Source organism: Rhincodon typus, chromosome 15 (genome assembly GCF_021869965.1).
Source record: "Rhincodon typus isolate 14 chromosome 15, sRhiTyp1.1, whole genome shotgun sequence".
Classification (NCBI taxonomy): Eukaryota; Metazoa; Chordata; class Chondrichthyes; order Orectolobiformes; family Rhincodontidae; genus Rhincodon; species Rhincodon typus.
In genome coordinates this window covers 55,109,472-55,130,622 of record NC_063346.1, presented here as the reverse complement: position 1 = coordinate 55,130,622, position 21,151 = coordinate 55,109,472, and the positions used below count along the sequence as shown (strand labels likewise).

The 21,151-nt window shown below is 38.2% G+C and overlaps 1 protein-coding gene and 1 long non-coding RNA gene across 8 annotated transcripts in view; one reads left to right on the top strand and one right to left on the bottom strand.

Moving 5' to 3' along the window:
- Positions 1 to 764: 764 nt before the first annotated feature.
- Positions 765 to 13,305, top strand: LOC109913014. 2 transcript variants are annotated; one of them, XR_007263798.1, is made up of 6 exons: positions 765 to 876; positions 1,602 to 1,656; positions 2,489 to 2,639; positions 5,354 to 5,480; positions 8,155 to 8,291; positions 12,731 to 13,305. It is a non-coding gene; the product is annotated as an uncharacterized LOC109913014 (long non-coding RNA). The 2 variants fall into 2 exon arrangements; XR_007263799.1 differs by lacking the exon at positions 765 to 876 and adding an exon at positions 915 to 1,125.
- A 390-nt stretch (positions 13,306 to 13,695) lies between these two features.
- The window catches only part of LOC109913013 (anillin-like), a 58,855-nt gene continuing 51,399 nt past the window's right edge, over positions 13,696 to 21,151 (bottom strand). For 5 of the 6 annotated variants that reach the window (XM_048605878.1, XM_020512471.2, XM_048605879.1 and 2 more), the window contains 5 exons: positions 18,518 to 18,571; positions 17,751 to 17,837; positions 17,429 to 17,536; positions 15,917 to 16,089; positions 13,696 to 14,623 (listed from right to left, as the gene is read on the bottom strand). In XM_048605878.1, the coding sequence (XP_048461835.1) occupies positions 14,500 to 14,623; positions 15,917 to 16,089; positions 17,429 to 17,536; positions 17,751 to 17,837; positions 18,518 to 18,571 (546 nt within the window). In that variant the 3' untranslated portion in view covers positions 13,696 to 14,499. The remainder of the gene's footprint in view (positions 14,624 to 15,916; positions 16,090 to 17,428; positions 17,537 to 17,750; positions 17,838 to 18,517; positions 18,572 to 21,151) is intronic. The other variant, XM_048605880.1, reaches the window with a different exon arrangement.

Sequence of the window (21,151 nt, the reverse complement as noted above, 5' to 3'; positions counted from 1 at the left end):
GGCACAGTCAACCTCAGTGCGGGGTGTAGCAGACACAGGACACACTTTAACTTAACCAATTCACTCTTTATTCTCAAAACTACCAAAAATGTTCCTAAATATAAATCACAAATAACTAAAAGAAATCACACTAGTCATCCTTCTGTTAATACAGTATTCAACTGAAACATTTTACCCAGGCCAGTCTGCACAAGTACTTTTGTTGTCCTCGTTTCACATCCTAGCAACGGATTGATCTCGCTCTCTTCCTCACCGGATGTGCACGGCATTTCCGGTCACGCGCAGTTTTGCCCCTCGGCGCTTATCGCGTCCATCCAATCAGAGACGTTTACGTCAAGTTGCAGTGCGCCGAACCCTCCAATCAAGTAGCGGAACTGCATTCCCTCGCCTTATGGCGTCGGAACGCTATGCACGTGACTGTCACCGCGTTCACCATGCAACGCTCGTTCTCCATCCGAGTTTTAACCAATCCCACCCCAACACGCAATTTTATCTTGGCTTGAAAAAAAAGTCAGCTTATCTTCTCCCACTTATTATCAGAACAACTGTAGTTAATTGCAGCTCACACCTTGCCTGATCCTCTGGGCTCAGATTGTCTCTCTGCCCTTCCTCCACCGCGCGCGCAGCCTCCTGGGCGTTGTAGTTTCTTTCCCCTCCAAAGCCCTACATTCCTGGATGGAGAAGCGCCACCGCCCTTGCCCCTAAGGACTACAACTCCCAGGGCGCACTGCGCCGCACGCACTCACCCACCAACGCGCATGTGTGCCGGGAAGATTGGCGTTCGGATCTATGGCGGCGGTGCGGCAGCAGGCAGAGGCTCAGGCTGCGGGGAAGGAGAGGTGGCTGTGTTCCCGTCTCCCTGGAGTCGGCGAAACTGTGAGAAACGAGTTATTATTGGGAGAGGTCAGGGCAATGCAGCAGCCTGATCCGACTCTTGCCAGCGGTGGGATGTGTACGGGCTGGGCCGGTGAAATCAGGCGGGCCTGGGCCTGGAGCCTGGAGCCAGGCTATTGGTGGCTGTTCCAATTCAGAATGATCATGTCGAACCCAATCCTCAATCAGTCTGTGTTTTTACTGGTGTTGAGGAGTAACGAGGTGGTAAATGCTGCAGGAAGACTAATCCAGGTGCTCCAAAGCTGCTCTTTTAGGGCTGAGCGTAGCATGGTAGGATGACACGTGGAGTGATGTGTGGAGCTATAGTTGGAAATCAAAGAATTTTAGAGAATTGGCTGGAAATTAATGTTAACTCAACATTGCAATCATTGCTAAGTATTAATTAGCAAGTGTAATTAACTGAATTGGGCATTTTTTTTGCATTTTTAAAATCTGATGGGCCTCAAGATCTCTATCTTGTTGAAGATTGTTTCACCCCTTGAAAGTATAGGTTACATCTCTGATCAATTTTTGACCTGTGTATTGAATAGGTGTTGAAGAAAAGTAAATCATTATTTGGATTGTAAAATTGGCGGATCAGTCGTAATTCAAATATTTTGTAATTTAAGTAATATTTTAACTGTGGCTAATGTTCTGATTTTACAGCCCTATTCTTGTAAGTAGCCAATGGCAGTGGTCTGATCTGATCTTAAAATTGTTATTCTCAGGGCTTGAAATCTTCACTTTCTGAAGTTGAATCTCTTCACATGGTCTAACTGAGAGGTAAGTATATGCTTCTTTCTGATTTTTTTAAATGTAGAGCCATAGAAGTTTGTAGCACAAAAGCAGCTTAATTTTTTTTCCAGTGAGTTTGTGACTTTAGGACAGCCCAAAGAGCTTTATGGCCAATTAAATATATTTAAGATGCCTATATGGTTGTGCTATGGGAAGCAACTTTGATACACCAAGAGCCCACATTTGAGATAAATGACCAGACTGTCTTTTTGAAGTGTTGGTTGACCAATAAATGTAGGTGAGGACACTGGAGGGACCCTGCTCTTCAAAATAACACAAGATCTTTTACAATCATCTGAGATGGTAGATGGGATCTTGGCTTAACATTTCATCTGAAAGATGATGCATCTGACAGTATAGTACTATTTCAATACTTTCTCCATACCCTGTCAAGTTTTGCATTTGCAAATATTAAATAATTTGCTGAGAGCCTTGTTTGTTGTTATGATCTGGAGTATGCTGCCTGAAATGGTGGTGGAAGCAGATTAAATAATTATGAAATGGAAATTGAGTCAGTACCAGAAAGTGGAACATTTGTAAGACTGTGCTGAAAGATCAGGGAAGTGCATCTAACTAGACCACACTTTCAAAGAGACTGTATAGATACAGTGGGCTCCATGGTTTTATTATGCGCTGCATCATTCTACGATGTGAAGGTTGTCATTGTGCTGAGGCACAGATGGATTGAAGAGTTTCCCAACGCTTTGCATAGGGGCTTGATAAAGACACTGTTCACTATCACTTCCTTTCCAGTCCAAACAGTGTAATTCACTGATGGTTTACTGACAGCATTTGTCCTTTTTTTTTTGTCTCTGAACAGTGCACTGTTCAATGTAATCATGAGACTGGTTGTGAAGATTTTCTTAGTCCCCTGATGGGAAGATACGAGTTTGAAATGATGAATCAGTGATGATGCTGATAAACTTATTGATCTAAGGAGCAAATGTCAGATGCGGGCACAACGACTTAAGGTACAATCCTGTCTTTTGGAATTTTGAACAATGATTTGTAATCTTGCTAAAGTTGTAACCTCTTGGAATAAATAACTACTTCATATTGACGACATCATTGGCATTTACTTCCTCTGTGAATGAATTGCTTATGGCATTCAGAGCTATCCGTTTAAAGGTTAACTGCGTTAATTACCTGTTAACTTTTAATAACTATTAAAATATGTACAAAGTACTTAACATGAGGGCTTTTAGAAAATTTAAATATCTAGTTCTGTTTGTAAATAAATAATACTTGTTATGGAAATCTATATTTTTAATTTATCCTTGAAGATCTCCTTTATTTCCTGTCTTCTGCCCCATGCCCAAGTTAAATGATGAATGATGTTTGCATGTATTATCTGAACTGTCAGTGACGAGTTCTAAAATAATCATTCTGAGAACTTGGGAGGAAAATGTTTTGTAATTGTTTGATTTCCTGTGCTGCTGGATTGCATGTGTAAGACCAAAGATTTGACATCTCTATTGCCCACTAAGGTGTAGGGCTTCATGCAATAGATAATAGTTGTTCAATTTATTTAAATGTAAAATAAATTTCTGTCAAAACAGTCTTATTTCACAAGGTTTTTGGAATACTCTTGTAACATTTGCCAAATCTGTTCACAAGCATTACATTTGGACAGTGGTGATTTTGATGATGCCAGTGACTTTTTTTCTGGTAGGGAATAATAGGCACAAGCAGCGACTATAGGTTTGAACTGAGTGTTGAACAATGTTTAAAACCATGATGAAAATAACAATTATGTGTATTTTACCAGTTTAGTAAGTGCAGTATAATTTTTCATAGTTTGTAAATGCTGTGTTACTTTTCTAATGTGATTTCTGGTTCTATGATATGATATTTGGCCCATAAAAACTGAAGTGATGACTGTTCAACTGATGTCCTGAACTCTGAGTTATTTCCTTCCAGTTTGTAAATCTGTTTGTAGGTCTTGTTATTTCCAGGCAGTAAGTGTATTCATAATTCCACAGACATGAATGTCGAATGAAACTGTAAAGGGAAGGTTTTAAATATGTCTGCACTCCATTTCATTAATGCATTAAAACTGAAAGCCCTCAAATGAACTTTTGTTTCTCTTAGCCATCTCCCTACTGAACCTGTGTACTTTTGTTGAAATTAAGCACCACTGTTGTTACGTGTGCTTTAAAGGGATTGAATCACCAACTTAGAGCAGGATAGGCCCGTTGTCACTTAAGTTGTTGAATGTGAGTTTCAGCTCCTCTTCTAGGACTTGTGTGTGTCATATAGAGTGACACACTCAGGCCTGCTCTTGCTTTTTAGCCAACACAAGTCTTTCAGTTTTTTAAAAAAAAATGATTGTATGTTGAATACATGGTACTGTCTGGGAGTGCAACTGCATCATATCAACATGCTCTTGATGGTCTTTTGAGCAACACAGTGAATTTAAGCTATGATTTTGCCTTTTTTTGAAGGACTGTATGAATTAGAACCAAGAATTGGCCTCTAGCCTGCTGTACTATTTAATAATATTGTGACTGATATAGATTGTGGCCTCAACTGTCACTTTCCTGTTACCCCTAATACACTTCAATGCCTTTGTTAAGAAAGAATCTCTCTATCTCTTCCTTACAAATACTCAATGACCCCACCTCCTCTCTCTAGGTGAGCAAGTATTTGAAAGACTTGTACCTCCTTGACAGAGAGGAATTCTCCTCATCTGTCTTAAATGGGAGCCACTTCTTAAAATTTGTGTCCTTTTCTAGTTCGTTCCACAAAGAAAAGCATCCCTCCTGTCAGGTCTACTCGTGATCATGTATGTTTCAATAAGATCACCTCTCTAAACTCCAAAGGAAACAAACCCAACATGCCCAACCTCTCCTATTAAGAGAACTGCCTCATCCCATGAGTCAGTTGAGTGAACCTTCTCTGAAATGCTTCTGTTGCAGTTAGCTGTGTTCTTAAATAGAGATCAAAACTGTGCACATTACTGTAGGTGTGATCTGACCAATATGCTGTAGGAAAAAAGGGGTTCTGGAAAATGTGACTAGAGTATGTAGGTGCTTGATGACTAGTGCAGACAGAATGGGCCAAAGGGCCTCTTCTATGCTGTATAGCTCTCATATACCTTTGATTTCCATTCCCCACTTTGGAGTCTGAATTTAGTTCAGCTTAGATGGATGGGCACAATTGGACATTCTTCATTTAGTGGCAAATGTGCTTGCACACATGACATGATTTGCGATTAGTTGGGAGTGTCGTACAGATATACATGTTCCTACAAAAGAGTCCACTTTATTTCAGGGACTATGCAGCCAAAAAGATACATGAAGGGAGAAAAACATGCAGCGCGTTATGGTCTGGAATGCATGGCCTGAAATTGTAGTTGAAACAGATTCAGCTGTAATTATGAAATGTGAAATAGGGAGATTTGTAGGAGGGAGATGAAAGATCAGGGGAGTGGGACTAATTGGACCACTGTTTTATAGATGCCGTGGATATGATGGGGCATATATCTTTGTGTGTAGCATCATTTTATAATTTTATGGTGTGCTGGCTGTTATTTTGTTAATGCATAGTTAGATCAAAATCTTTCCCAATGAAATGCAATGAACTTTGATAAACCAAGGGTCTTGCTGTTATTAGCCAGATCATCCATTGGACTAATTCACTAATGTTTCATTGACCCCTATTGTCTTTCTTTGTCTGTTAACAGTGCACTATTTCAGCTCATTGCAAGACTGGTTTGGAGTTTCTTAGTCCATCATGTAGATGCTTGTTTGAAATGAAGATTCAAAGAATGATAATCGAACCAATTGATAACTGAGGTGCAAGTGAGAAATGTAGGTACAAATCTGTCTATTGGACTTTTGAACTGCAACTTGCAATTCTGTCAAAGCTGCAATCTTTCTGAATAAATACAGATTATTGTCATGTATCAGAATATCATGGACTTTCACTTCTTCTGATTAATGCACTGGAAAGTTTTAAAGTTATCCAGTTAACAGGTTAACTGTATTAAGCACTTGCTGACTGATTAATCACTGTTTTAAAATGCTGTTAAAAAGAGTTTGTGCCCCTTTAGATAATATGAACATATTCATTTATGTGTAACATGTTCTTTTATGCAAAAGTAAACTTTGAAGTCTATCCTGGAAAGTCCTCTGCTCTTCCACAGAACCCAGGTTCAGTGATGAATAATATTTGCATGTATTACCTGAACTGCTGGTGACGAGCATTAAAATAGTTATTCTGAGAGCTTGGGATCTTCTGTACTGATTATATGTACGTTATCTAGTAGGAACAGTAATGATTTTTATAATAGTCTTGTAATAGTTGTAGACTTTATCCAACACATCATTTTCACAGTTTATCTGACAGGTAATCTTAATGTACTAAAAGCCTCGGTTTTCATCCTAATGTCTGCTGAATATCTGAGTTGTGTCATTGTGGCTCGTCTATGAAGTCGATTTGCAAAGTGAGGAGCAAGCTAAACTTCCATCTCTGGCCCTCGGTGTCAAAGACAGATAGTGTTAACTGCATTTATATTCCAATTATAATGTAACTGTGCCGTGTGGCTTGGCTCAGTTGTAATATAAAGCAGCTGTATGCAGGATGGAACTAGTTCTCTGCAGTGAGATGATCTTGGGTTCTGAATGCAGAATTTTCACAGCAAATTCTTTGAATCTGAAGTAAAGCTGTTTGGTACTTGTGCCACCATTGTTATAAACAGAGTGATTAAACAAGGAAAGCTTTCTGCTTCTTTGTTCTCCAGTGATTTTTGGGGGCTCAATTAAAATAAGTTTTTTGCAAATTTTGAATCAATCTTTATTGAATCCATGATGAGAATCCACAAAACGACCCATCTTTTGTTGCTCCCTTCTTCATCCTTTGGTTAAATTAATTTACTTTGTACCATAATTTTACTGTTGTTTACGTTAGTTTGTCTTTTCTCGACGAATTAATTCACAATGTTTTATAATTGTTTAAATTCCCTGTACTAAATTTATTGTTGATAATGCATGTAAGACCCATGTTTGATGTTTCATTTATTTACCAGTTTCTGTTACTCATCTGTGGAGCCAGGATTCATTTAGCAGATAATAGATGTCCAATCCAAACTAACTGCAGAGGGGATTCCCAGTGAAGTGGTCTTGTTTCAAGAGATGTTTGAAATATTCTTGTTCATTTGCTGAATCTGATTGTTGATCATTTTATTTGAACAGAGGAAGTTTTGCTAATGATGCAAGTATCTGCTTTACCAACTCACTTTTGTCCACACAGTAAAACTGTGTCAATTAAGAATACTTTTGGGCATTGAATGCATAGCTATGATAACTCTGAGGCTATTAGCAGGTGTCACCAAACTGGAACAGAAAAGACTAGTGTCCTTTTTTAATAAATTATGCATTAGTTGAGCACAGCATTTTTAGTAGTGATATCTTAAATTTGAATGATCTTCCAAAACCTCTGCACCAATTTATCGCTCGTGTCAAAATCCCACTGGTTGAAATTCCACTTAGTTTTAGCTTCCTGTACCTTTAATATTGCCAATTGGTGACATCCCTGAGAAATGGTTGTGGGGGGAGTTGTCAGTTCATTGTGTGAAGATGCCCAGCTAAACTGTTAGAGCAACAAGGTGAGAAGTTTACAGTAGAGGGAATAATAGGCATGAATGATGACTGAGATTTGAAATAGCAATGTATAAAGATAAAATTGTTGTACACAGTTATCGGAAACGATCATTAGAAGATTTCATAGTCCACTATATTATTAGGATAACTTCTCCACTTTGGTTCCGTAATGAGGACTGTTCTGTGTGTATTAACCGAGCAGTAATGATAGTTTGACTTATAACTCCAGGAGTTTCCTCCCACAGTCCAAAAATGTGCAGGCTAGGTGGATTGGCCATGGTAAATTGCCCCATAGTGTTCAGGGATGTGGCGGTAAGGTGGATTATAGGGGGATGGGTCTGGGTGGGATGCATTGAGGGTCAGTGCGAACTTGTTGGGTCTAAGGGCTTGTTTCCGCACTGTAAGGATTCTATGAAATTTGTACAGATCGTAGAATCCTTACAGTGTGGAAAGAGGCCACTCAGTCCATCAAGCCCACACCAACCCTCCAAAGACCATCCCACCCTGTCTCACCACCACACCCTATCCCCACGACGCCACACATTACCATTGCTAAGACACCCCCTGGACATTATGAGCAATTTAGTGTGACCAGTCACCTAACCTGCACATCTTTGGACTGATGCTGTGGAAGATCCAGAATCTAGGACTAATTGAATAACTTTCAAATAGACCATATGGATGTAATGGGATGAATAGCTTTATAATATGTGCTGCTTCCTTTTTGTAATTCACTGCTGCAATTATGTCGATGCACAGATGGACCATAACCTTTCCCAATTACGAGTGTTTGGTGACATGAGCCAGGCCTTGCAGCCCAAACATCGATTTAAGCACTGATGTCTGTCAAGCTGTTAATTTTTTTTTCTTTGCCTCTGAACAGTGCACTGTGTTGGCATCAGTCTGAGACTGTTTGGAAGGAGTTTCTTAGCTGCAGTTTATGAAGCCGTTTGAAATGAAGAATTGAGGAGTCGATTTAATATTGAAGGAGTTAACGGGAGCTTCACGCAGTTATTGGAGGTACATTTCTGTCTGTATCGAAACTTTGAACACCAGCTTGCGATTTTGTCAAAGCAGCGAACTTTCAGAATAAATAGCAGATGGTGTTTCATATAAACATCTTAGTAAGATTTTAGTTCATCAGTTAGTTCCCCTGCTTATTGCATGTGGAAAGTTATTCGGTTAACAGATTGGCCACATTAAATATCTGTAAAACGGATAATGAATGTGTTAAAATAAAATGGAGATTAAATGTAAATGCTGCTTTCAGAGGATGAACATATTGCTTCATGTTTAAAACTAGTTTTCTAAATTTGTCCTGAGTTGTTCCTTCTTTCCCTTCATCTCTCTTTACTTCCTCCCCCAGGTTCGGTGATGAATAATGTTTGCATGTATTATCTGAATACCTGTGATGACCATTAAAATGATTCTGAGAGCTTGGGTCTTCCCTTACGTTTTGTCGATTGTACATACATGTTGTTTAATAGAGCTTTGATGTGTTTATAATGCTCTTGTAATGGTTCTTGATTATTTCTGCTATAACCACTTTTTTCAGTGTATTTGACCGGGTAATCATCATCTGCTGCAGCTGTCAATATTATCTAGTAATCTGTATACATAAACCCTATTTGGATTGAGCAATGTCACATGGCTCTTCTGATGAGCAGGCTTTATATTATTTAAAGAAGTGATTTCACTTGAAGCATGGGTATCTAAAAATGCTCTAAGGGTATGGTTTAAATTCATCACTCGATCTTGGTGTTAATTACCTGAATCATTAACAATATGTAATTTCAAAAATAGTGTCAGTGTAGTGTGGTTTGGCTCTGTTCATGCTGTGATGCAAACCAGCAGTCTGCAGGATGGAAGTTCTGTGCAGTGAGAAGAGTTTGGGTTCTGAATCCAGAATTTACACATCAAATTCTTTCAGCTAGTATGAAGTAAAGCTGCTTGGCATTTGTGCCACAGTTGTTATAAATAGAGTGACCCTGTAATAGAGGAAAACCTTTTCTCTTCATTCTTCTATGATTTTAGAAATACATTTTGGAAAACTTAAATCAGGTTTAGTTGAAGTCATGAAAAATCCACAATAGAATCCTCCTTTGCCACTTCCCCTCCTCCAACTTGAATCAAATTAATTAACTTAAATTTTACATGATGGCCCCACATGGCATAACTGTTGCTTGCATTAGTTCAATTTTTTCTTAATGTTATAGAGTGTTTTGTCATTTTTGTTTCTGTACTGAAGGTACTGTTGGATAGTGTAAATTTAGATCCATATTTGATGTCTCAATTACCCACCTATCAATTGCCAACCTTGGACACAGGGTTCATACAACACTTAAAGATATCTGTGTTTATAGATGTGACAGATTCAGATTTCATGGAAGTGCTCTCATTTGAAAAGGTTCATTGAATACTCTACATTTGCTGATGCTGCTGTTCAGTTATCACATGCAGACAAAGAAGTTTTGACAAAAGTGTGAGTATCTGTACTCAGTCATGTTGTCAGCACAACCAGAGCCTAACAGTCAGATAAACAGAGTTTGAGTGTTTTTTCACCCTGGAGAATATTTAGCCTCTGAGTTGACCACTACAGATGTTAACATTATTAATATTTACTAACCATAACATAATGAACTGGGAGCAGGATAAAAATCTTTCACAATTGTACTACAGAAGGAGACTAATGTTCTCACTGATGCTGTATTTTGCAAGTGAGAATATTGTTTGTTCGATTTCAGTGAGATTTCCATTGTTTGTATAGCCTTATTTTGGGTCATAATTGGACTGAGCAAGCTTCCACTTATAAATTCAGTTTCCTTTAGATTTTAACAGTGCTCTCCAGTGAAGTCATTGGGGATTGGCTGAGAGGTTAATGGCTGAACTATGTGGAAAAACTTAGGTAGTCTAGAGGGGGAAGCAAGCACTGACTGTAGATTTAATTTAAAGTTTAGGATATTTCCTTTCAGGCTGTGGAATCTGTTCATTGATCATATTATGCCGCACAGTAAAAATAACAATCACCCAGGCCACAGGTGTCTAATAAAGCTGCAAGGTGGAAAGATTTCTACTGCTGTTTTATTCCCTACTAAAAATTGAAAGCTGTCCAATGTAGTACAGGTTTCTTTTTCACTTGACTTCTGCCCTACTGAGGGGAAATATCCCGAGAGCTGGATAGGGCATAATGTCATTTTCTGTGACTAGATTCTGCATTCAAAGTTTGTGGATTTGAGCTCCAGTCCAGAGCTAGAACTGACATTTCAGGATCTTTCCTGATGTTTGTCTAACAAAATCTGAGGATGCCTGCATAAGTCACTGCATTTTTCCATCTTGAAGTAATTGAGTGTCAAGTGCATGGAGATTTCTGCAACATATGTGATTGAAAATGGTCAAGTGGGTTGCACAGTGCATTTCAACACTTGTCATCATCTTGGAACCTGTGAATCCAGAGCAGATAAATGGCTAGAAAGTTCTTGTAGGGATCATGAGATTGGACAGTCTCCATTCAGTCGCTGTTGGACTTGGGTCTAATATAAAATCAGCTTTCATTGGGTATCAGGTGGAGGAGCTCTTTGTTGTAAAAGAGTATTGCCAAATGAACAAGAAGCATCAGGAGGGGAAATTGTATATGCTATGAATTGTCACAATCTAGGAAGCAGTAGAAATGGCAGTGAAAGCAGATTGAACAATAACTTCCAAATGGGAAACATGCACAGTGAAAGATCAGGGGAGTAGATACAATGCCTACACTTAAAAACAAAAAAGAGTCAGTGCACACACTGAAAAGAGGCTTTGACATTTCTTTGGTGATGTTGGTTTGAGTATCTTTCTGGTCCAAATATCTAATCTATGGATGTCTCACAAACCTCTTCTACACTTTTGTCTCTAAATAGTGGACTATGAAAAGTTCATGGATAATGAAGTAATCAGTTGAAACTTAAGGTGCAAAATTGTCTGTAGTCTAGAAACTTTGAGCAACAGTTTGAAGTCTTGTCACAGCAAGTCTTGTCTTGACATAAATATCAGGAGTTAGCATCTGTGCTGTGGCTTCAATTTAGCAAAATGTCACATGGTACTTGAAAGAGCTGTATCAATAAATGCAATTTTTGTCTTTAAGCCAAAGACAAGTATCAGAACAGATGACCACAAACTTGGTCAGAAAGGTAAGTTATAAGGTAGTCTTAGAGGAGAGAACTGGAGCAGTTTAGGTAAAAATTTCAAACTTACGGATTTGGTTGCTAAAGCCCCTAATATAGGAGCAACTAAAACTGATGATGTTTAAGAAGCTGGAAATTGGGGACTGCAGATATCTTGGAAGGTCACACAATTAGGAAGGAATAAAGTCATAGAGAGATTTGAAAATAAGGATGGTGATTTTGAAGACTGCACTGACCTTCCTTTGAAGCCTAAATTAGAAGCCATACTAGTTCTGCTCACAGAAATAATGCATGAATGAGCCTTGGGGTGAATTAAGTTACAAGTGGCAGAGACACAGATGAACATAAATTTATGTTGGTTAGTTAAGTCAGAATAAGATGGAAGAATGAAAAGGTGAACTTGGACAGTGATTAAGTTCAGGATTTAATTTACCACATTATTGGGATTCATTTCTTCTGTTAGTGTGCTGGTTAATGCAGAAAAGAATGCATCCATTTAACAGATGAAAGACAATAGACAAAACTGTACAAGCAATTTAATGGGTGTTCCTTTGAGAGTCATAATGTCTACTTAAAGAACAATTACATTGATGAAACAAAATTTCTAAATCTGTCCTGGGCAGTACCCTCTCCTGTGCCCAGTTATTCTAGATTTCAATGTTGCCAATATAGATGCAGTCTGTATAGTCACACAAGGCCAAAGATAATTTGATGGCCTGTAGACATCTGTGATGGTCAGATTACCACATTTTGGAGATTTTGAATCTTGTGTGTCATTGGTGAGACTTCCCTTGATGTGGGTGGCTAAACCATGTCCCATCCTTTTTGCAATTATCCACTATCCTGTATGTTCATCTAGGGGAATTTTTGGTACAGCAAGCAACACTTAATCATATCTGTAGGATCAGAAATTATTTTGACTAAATTGATCTTGTCTGAAATGAGTAGAACAGAGTTGAGACAAATAAGAGATTGTATACATATGCAAACCCAGAAACTGTACGATACCTTCCCTGTAGAATTATGGTTTCACCATTGAAATGTACCCTGTTTGACTTATGCATACCTGTAATGAACTTGAGAAGTCTGGTGCTAGTTCAGTGGATAATTCCCATCTGAGATTTGGTACCAGGCCCAGAGAACTTGCAATCGAGCCCTTAATTCGGGAATCCGGCTGAATAGATTATTTATCCTTGTGACAGATCCATAGACAATAACATTCCTGTGCCAAATTGTGAAGTGACTATTGTGTAAGGAAAGAATAATGGTTTAAACTGGTTATTGAATTTATTCTTTCAGACCTTCAAGATTACAGAGTCTGCCATTCACAAGCAAGACCATCACTCACTGTCCTTGGATACAATAATCAAACTCATCTCTGGCGTTAAAGTTTAGTCAGCTGCCAAAATAAAAGTGTTCTGGAAAAAAAAGAACTGCGGATGCTGTAAATCAGGAACAAAAACAAAGTTGCTGGAAAAGCTCAGCAGGTCTGGCAGCATCTGTGGAGGAGAAAACAGTTAACGTTTCGGGTCCAGTGACCCTTCTCAGAACAGTGTTCTGGAAAGCCCTGCGCTGGTTCTGCAACATATGGTTGACCTTAAATCCTTGAAGTAAAATGTGCTCATACAGACCCTACTATCTAGTATCATGCTGCTTCCCAATCTTGTGTCCCACTCTAGACTCTTAAATTTATGGTCATCTTGCTAATACTGTAATTACATTTCAATATTTTAAAGCTGCTTTAATTTGAAGGTGTAGCATCAGATTGTGACTGTTTCCGAATTCTCCTACTTCAGTGTAACACCTTTATACTATGCTGCAACATTGTACCTTAATAAAAACATCTTACCTCACATTAAATATTGCAAATCAAAGTGGAGCTTTTTCTTTTAAAAAAAGACCAGCATATTTTTGTGCCAGTCCTAGAGAGTTCTTAAAGCTCTGAAATCTAAGAAAGAGAGTGTGAACTGATATTGCATGACAGATTAAATTGACTTTGATATTGGGGGATGTCAAAAGGTCATCCAATTGGCCAGATTGAATTCCTTGAACAAAATATTAAGAAATACAAATACAATAGGTCTTAAATTTTTATTCAGCACTCTTTTTTGCTGGGTGGGGAAGAGAGAAATGGAATCAGAGTCAAAGGTTGCATGTTCGCAGAATTCATTTGCATGAAGCTCTGAACCTTAGGAAATAAATACAATGGACAAAAGGGTGTGCACATTCTGATACATTTTAAAGAGAGAAAGTGCACAAGCAGAATTAGTTAAATGTTTATTCTTTGAACTGGTTTCAGAGAAGACAGGTAGAATAAGACAGTTAAAATGGTAGAAGTTACAATGACACTAGAAATAGAACAGGTTACACAGTCAATATTATAAATGTGATAAGTGTGCAAGATAAGCCCTTTGTAATTTTGATTTGATACAAAAGGTGCAGAAATAAAGTCTGGCTTAAGTAAAGGTTGGTTATATAGCCATTTTGAATTATTTTCTCCTTTCCCTTCTCCCAATCATTTCAAAACCAGGGCAGCAATGGAGCAAGACAATTTTTTGAAATCTTGCAGCAAACATCAACACAAGTACAAGTACCAGTCCAGTCCAAACTTAAAGCTCTGTTCTCAGGATTAACAAAAGCAGTAACTAGATCTAAGTGAATTTACTACAACAGGGGGAGGGGGAATATATGGGTCCTACTGTAATAAAACAGGAAAGGTCCTAGGATGGAACCCAGTTTGGACAGTGGAAGGTAAAGCAAACTGCCATTCCATTTCATTTAAAATGGAATGGCAATGAAGTGAACGCAGTAACTCCATGAATTCTAGCACAAGTTAATACTTTAGGAGAGAAATTACATGGGGTGGGGGGGAAAAGAAGGGAAAATTCAAGGCAAATAACCATTGGATCTTTCATTCTTTGGATTAAGATTTGTTAGGCAAGGGTTTTCTTAGCAGCAATTCAAAGTGGTTGCGTATATAGTCAACTACTTGCAAGGCATTAGTATCAAAATCTACCTTCTCAAAGTGAGAAGCTGCTCAGAGGCATCTGATCGTTGAAAAGCCAACTTCAGATTCCATCCTTGGACATGGAGTGTGCTGTTAGTTGCCATGTTCCAAGGTTGAGCAGAACCTGGTTAAGTTTCTCCATCCACAGGTTTCTCTCCTCTTTTGTGTCAGCTGACAACCAGATCCTACAGAAGAATTTACAAGTACAAGATTAACAATTAGGCTATTTCTTTCTGTTCCAAATTAGCTGAAATCATAAAATTCTTAATACATAAGTCTATGATTAAAACTATTCAATTGTCTATGGATTGTTATGTATCAAGAACACTAAGTGAATTTGTGTCTTCAAAATGGTACAGCAACAGCTTGTTACAATTCAATTAAAAATAAATGAGACCATTTCTTATGGCAACGGCTCACTTGATAGGTGCTCACAATGGATTATAGTTTGCATGAGGTACTTGGAACATTGCAAAAAATACATAAAATGGGAAGTTGTCAGTAAAGACAGGTTTGAATATTTGCAGTATTTTTAATGTTTCCAGCATGCACAATGTTTTGCTTTAGTTAAATGGTCAGACTGTTATTTAAACACCACTCTAGGACCTGAGCACAAAGGCTAGCTTGTCTGTTTCAGTCTCTCATGACTAGCTAATGAGCTGGAAGTATTGTTTTAAATAGCAGAGAATTCTAAGATCTTGAGTTAACAATCGCAAAACCACCAAAAAACAGATGTGACTAGCATACAGAATAATTGTGGAATTTGACTGCACCTAAAAAAGTATTACTAAATTAATAAATCACAAAACATTTTGCATTTATAATTTCACTTGTCAGAATTCCAAGGATTTCACAAACCAATTTCAAATAGTAATCTTTTGGTTTGGAGGTTAAATAGCAATTTCACAAGTTTTACTTAGTGGCATTATTCAAGGGGCAAATGTTTTCCTGTGGTACCCATGGAACTCATTATTCCAAGTATTATCAGAATTCGGAGGCAGCCTCAGTTTAAAATTCCACCTTAAAAAGGTGGACCCTCTGGACAGCGTAGTGATAGCCTACATTATACTGTTCAAGTCTGAACATCTTCCAACTCAAACCAGCATGCTGTCACCCAAGCCAAATAGACCATTGTTAGCTAAAGTAATTCAAAGATGTTGAAGACACACGATAAGTGAAGTCTTTTTTTCTTCCATTAATGAAAACGTTGTGGAGTTGAAAATCAAAAACCACATGGAAGAAGCTTAATCATTTAACCACTTGCAGAGTCAAAGGAATTGGTGATTGAAGAGAGGTCAACAGAATTAATAATCAGATCAGTTTAAGGGCAGGAACTTGAATGCAGGTCAGAATTGGGAAGAGTTGCTCTGTCCTCCACCACCTGGTGGGGGTGGGAGCATATATGCACACTTTAAAATGATGAACCATATCTGTATTTTCACATCCATTTAGAAGTGCCAGGGGCTAGTGACACTTACTTGGAAAAGCACATCTTGTTTCTACACTGAACAACGAGTGTATCAGAATCAGCTTCATTCTGTGGTCGTACTGTAATTAGCTCAAACGTTTTGGGCCGGGAACAGAACTCTCGGCTGGCAGGTTCAATCTTGTCTTTGGTGCAGCTGGCCAAGTCAATACACCCAATAGGTTTCTGGACAAAAATGGAGTGAGTTAGTGCATTAATACTAGTTTAGAAAGGAGTCAGAACCCAGGCACTGCCATGGTTTCTGAAACAAAATCATTTATACCACACATTAAAAAAAAATATATAAAATGTGTTAAGAGAAAGGTGAAATTGGAGTTCAGACCCCAGGCAATAAAACAAAATAGTCTACCTTTCATTCGTATTTTAGAGAAAGCTTTAATGAAAAAAAAACAAATATTGAACGATTTACATCTTTTCTCTAAATGCATCAATGTCTTGATATGCACTAATTATACATAATGTATTAGGAAATTTCACCAGCATGTTTTACTAACGCACGTGAAAAATTACAAATCGATTCCTTAGGTGTAGCATTAGCTCATATCAGAGGGAACATACAATTTGTACTAACAATTCATTTGACCCAATGAATTAACTGTCTTCACGAATGTTGCTAGACCAGTTGAGATTTTGTTTCCATTCCAATTTCCAACATCTGCAGTATTTTGCTTTTAACAATCTAGAATTACCCTTGGGGTCAGTGGATTCAAATCTGTTGGGGATCCTATCTGGATCACTTCCCATCCAACTAGTTTTGGAATATACAGATATGGAGATGAAATCATGCTGTACTGCAACTGCCTCCATACTTTGATGTACTGATTGCCTTTGAAGATTTTATGAAGAATTTCAATTTAGGCAAGTAATTGAGTGGTTGTAGCACTTTGATCTGCACCTCAGGAAATGGAGTAGGCCATTTAGGACTGAGACAAGGAAATATTTCTTCACCCAAAGAGTAGTGAACCTATGGGATTCTCTGTCACAGTAGGCTGTAAAAGGCCAAGTCACTGAATATAGCCAAGAAAGAGTTATATAAATGTTTAGATTTTAAAAGTACCAAGGCATGTGGACAGGAAGCAGGAATAAGGCATTGAGATAAAAGAACAGTCAAATTGAATGGTGGAGCAGGTTTGAAGGGTCAAATGGCCTACTCCTGCTTCTAGTTTCCACATTAACTCGAGGTTGGACAAGGCTAAAATTCAAGTTAGAAACTTAGCCACGACATTTAATTTTGTCTGCAGGTTTAAATGATAGACACTGATCAAACTGGTTTGATAAAAGCAGACGTAAATAAACCAGGAACCCATACATTAAGTAGCTTCCAGCATAATAGATTAGTTTTTATATAACAGAAAATAAAAATAAATTTTTAAATGTGTAAACTTGCAATTGCCCACAAAATTTTACAGCATAAGCTCTTAATATTCACATTTGGCAAAAATGTCCATTTAATCATTTGTTTTATATAAAACAAGTCAACCATGAAAAATTGCAGTTATTTCACCTTGTGCTTCTCTTCGTTGGGATAGGTCCAGTAGGAAAGGGTGTTGCCAGACAACACAAACCAGCGACGGTGCCATGCACCAAATCCACTCACATCCTCAAACATAGTCTGCAAAAACAGAAACAGTATTCTTAACCTTGCCAGAATATTAATGTCACATGTTCTCAAACCTTCTATTTATGTGCTTTAGTGCAGGTGCTTGGCCAACAATGTAACTGAATAATACAAGTTCTGCGTATCAGTGATATGCTAGAGAAAGATAATTATCATACCATTGCTTCTGAACCCTGAATTATATGGCATGAAATAAAAGGGTGATTACCAGAAATCCTGAATGCTGAACAGTGGAGTGAAAATGGCATTGGAGTTTCAAATAGATGGCACCTTCAAGAGGAGACAGAAAAGGGACCTAGATAATCAAAAAAAAATGCATTAATAATATCAAGGATAGAACTTTAAAAGTGAACGTTCGCATGGTATTTATTGCAGATACTAGGCCTAATTTGATATAATAAAACAGATGAAATAGGTCTAAATGCAGAGCAGGGATTTGAATGGAAAATACTTAAATTTGTAAAGCTTATCCTCATCACGAGGATGAAGAATTAGAAAGCCAACAGATAATTTAAGATGTGCCTGCATTTAGCACTTCTACACTATAGGCTTATTACAATGTTAAGCACTTACAGGCAGAACCATGCAAAGACCAAGCCAGAAACAACAAAGGTCAGCAAGCCTTATGCATCAACTAATTAAACTGCATAAAGCTGTAGTTTGGACTAGAGAATACAGTTATGTGGAACACATACCACCAAACTTCAAATTGATGCAATCACATCAATTTAATATAGTGTAATGCGTAACACAACATGAAAGTTCTGCAAACTTTCATCTGGTTTAACCACCACTATAGTACTTGACTGAATCAGACCTGGAGCAAAGATTTCCTCACTTTTGAAGAAATAATGTAGCTCTTATTATATGAACATCCATTTCCAACAGCCCATTGCAGAAGACAATTTTCTAGTTCCAAACTAAAGCTCCAAGAAATGATTTGGTTATATAGAGATATTAGATAACTTTCAAAACCTTGTTCTGAAACTCATCTCCAAGTAGTTGCCTGACTTTTCCATCAAACTTCATCTACAGCAAAAAGAACAAGTCAAAATTAATTAATAAATATTTAAGTTTTAGTATTAAAAAGTGGTAATTACAAGACATCAGAGTCCGGAAACTTCACTGATTGACCTACAACTCAAGAAATGTTTGTGAATAGGCTGAGCAATGGGCTTTTCCTATGATGCTAATTGCCTCTGCTTCCAGAGATTAACAGTGGCCTGTGGAGAGGGGTAGCTTAAAATTGTCATTTCCATCAGGAACAAAGCAAAGCAATTGTAGGACTGAAACACTTAAAAAGGCAGCAAGTTTTTATTCTCACGTGCCCTGCAGTTAAAATGCAAGACTGCAAAAACCATACTTCCATCAAAAAGATATGGGTACACATTATCAAAACATTTGAGAAAATGCCACATTTAAATCAGAACCACTACCTGTTCAATATTTGTATTCTGTTTACACAGGGAGAAAGTTACAGTTGACATTGTTCACAAGGTGGCACTAGTAACAAGTACTGTATAATATCCCAAACTGTTGCAAGTTCACAAACATCGTGCCAGAGTCAGAGTCATACAGCACAGAAACAGACCCTTCAGTCCAACCAGTCTGTGCAGAACATAATCCCAAACTAAATTAGTCCCACCTGCCTGCTCCTGGCCCATATCTCTCCAAACTTTTCATATTCATACATCCATCCAAATGTACTTTAAACATTGTAGTTGTACCTGCATCCACCACTTCCTCAGGAAGTTCATTCCACACAAACCACCCTGTGTAAAAAAAAAATCTGTCTAATTTTTTCTTAAAAAAAAAAAATCTGTGCTCTCACCTTAACGTGCCCTCTAGTCTTGAAATTCCCCGTCTTAGGGTAAAGACAACGACCATCAACTCTAGCTATATCTTGTTATTTTGTAAACTTCTACCAGGTCACCTCTCAACCTCCTACACTTGAGAAAAAAATCCCAGCCTTTCTTTATAACAAACCTGATATACCCAGCAACATCCTGGTAAAATCTCGAGCCCTCTGCAACTTGATAATATCCTTCAGGGTTTGAGTGGAAGTTTGTAGCTCGGGTGCTGGTTGTAGATGGTGCGTTAGCCAAGCTGGCAGGTTTGATAGCAGACGTTTCGTCTCCTTACTAGGTGACAGCCTCAGTGCTGTGGAGCCTCCTCTGAAGCGCTGTTGTCTTGTGCCAGTTTGAATTTATATGGTCTGGTTTTTGCTGCTTCCAGTTGTTCGTTGTAATGGTTGGTATATCAGGTCACAGGCCTCCAGTCTGAAAAGCAACCCTCCTCTATTACTCTGTCTCCTGCCATTAAGCCAATTCTGTTTCCAATTCGCAAGCTCACCTGAATCCCATGTGACCTAACTTTATTAGTCTACCATGCAGAACCTCATCAAAGGCTTTAATAAAATCTAAATAAACAACGTCTACTGCTCTGCCATCAACCACCTTTTAGGTAACTTCCTCAAAAAAAAAAAAACTCGATTGAGTTTGAGACACACAATTTTCCTCACAAAACCAAGCTGGCTATCCCTAATCAATTTTTGCTTCTCTAAATGTGCAGACTCAGGTCTGTAATCCTCTGGTTTCTTCCTATAATCTTTCTTAAAGGTACAAGATTAGCCACCCTCCAATGGTTATAGATGATGCAAATATTTTACATTAATATTCAAACAGATCATTGCTTCCTTCTCAACACAGTAAGGACAGGGCATCTTCAAAACCCTCATTACCTTTCTCTACCTCAACAGTCCAGTTCACTACCCAAAGTCCAAAAAGAGTTAACATTTAAAGTGAGGTGAAAACATAAAATTGGTGAAGTCCATTGCAGAAGTCACCTTAAGTCATGAAAAAGATTTGACAGAATATTTCCTTTTGCAGGAAAGAACATAAATGTAGCAAGAGTAAGCTGTACCAATTGTGCCCGTTTTGTCACTCAATGGAATCACACCAATCTTCGGCTTTAACTCTCTCCCAACTGATCTGTGTATCTCTCGATTCCCTGCAACACCGACTCTGCCCATCTCAGCCTTCAATTTACCCAAAGATGGAGCAGTGACATCTTTTGGGGCTAAAATTCTAAAAATTCACAATTCTTTGAAGAAATGCCTTATCTCAGTTCTAAGTGGTCAGCCCCTTATCTCGAGATTGTGCCCCACATTTTAGATTCCACAGCTATTAGACAGCTTCTGTGCCTACTGTCAAGTCCAATTCAGAAACTTGGGTGTTTCAATAAGTTTACCTTTTGTTCTTCTGAACTCGAGCGTGCAGGAGAAGAGTGCAAGCCTTATGGAGGGCAGCAGACTAGGCCCCACGCGTATGTGAAAAAAAACGAGCAAGAAACAAAAACTGAAATACAAGCAAAGAAGTGATAAAGGTAATAGGGAGGGTCAGAATAGGGAGAAAGGAAAGAAAAAGTCTCAATCAGGGTGACTGTGCATTAATGTGAAGACACGTAATGTGATAAATAAGATTGATGGGTTGCCAGTACAGATAGGCACAAGGAAATAGGATGTTGTGGTGATAATGGAGACCTGATTCAAAGACAGGCAGGAGTGGGTCCTGGATACAAAGGTGTTCAGGGGAAAAAGTAACAAAAAAA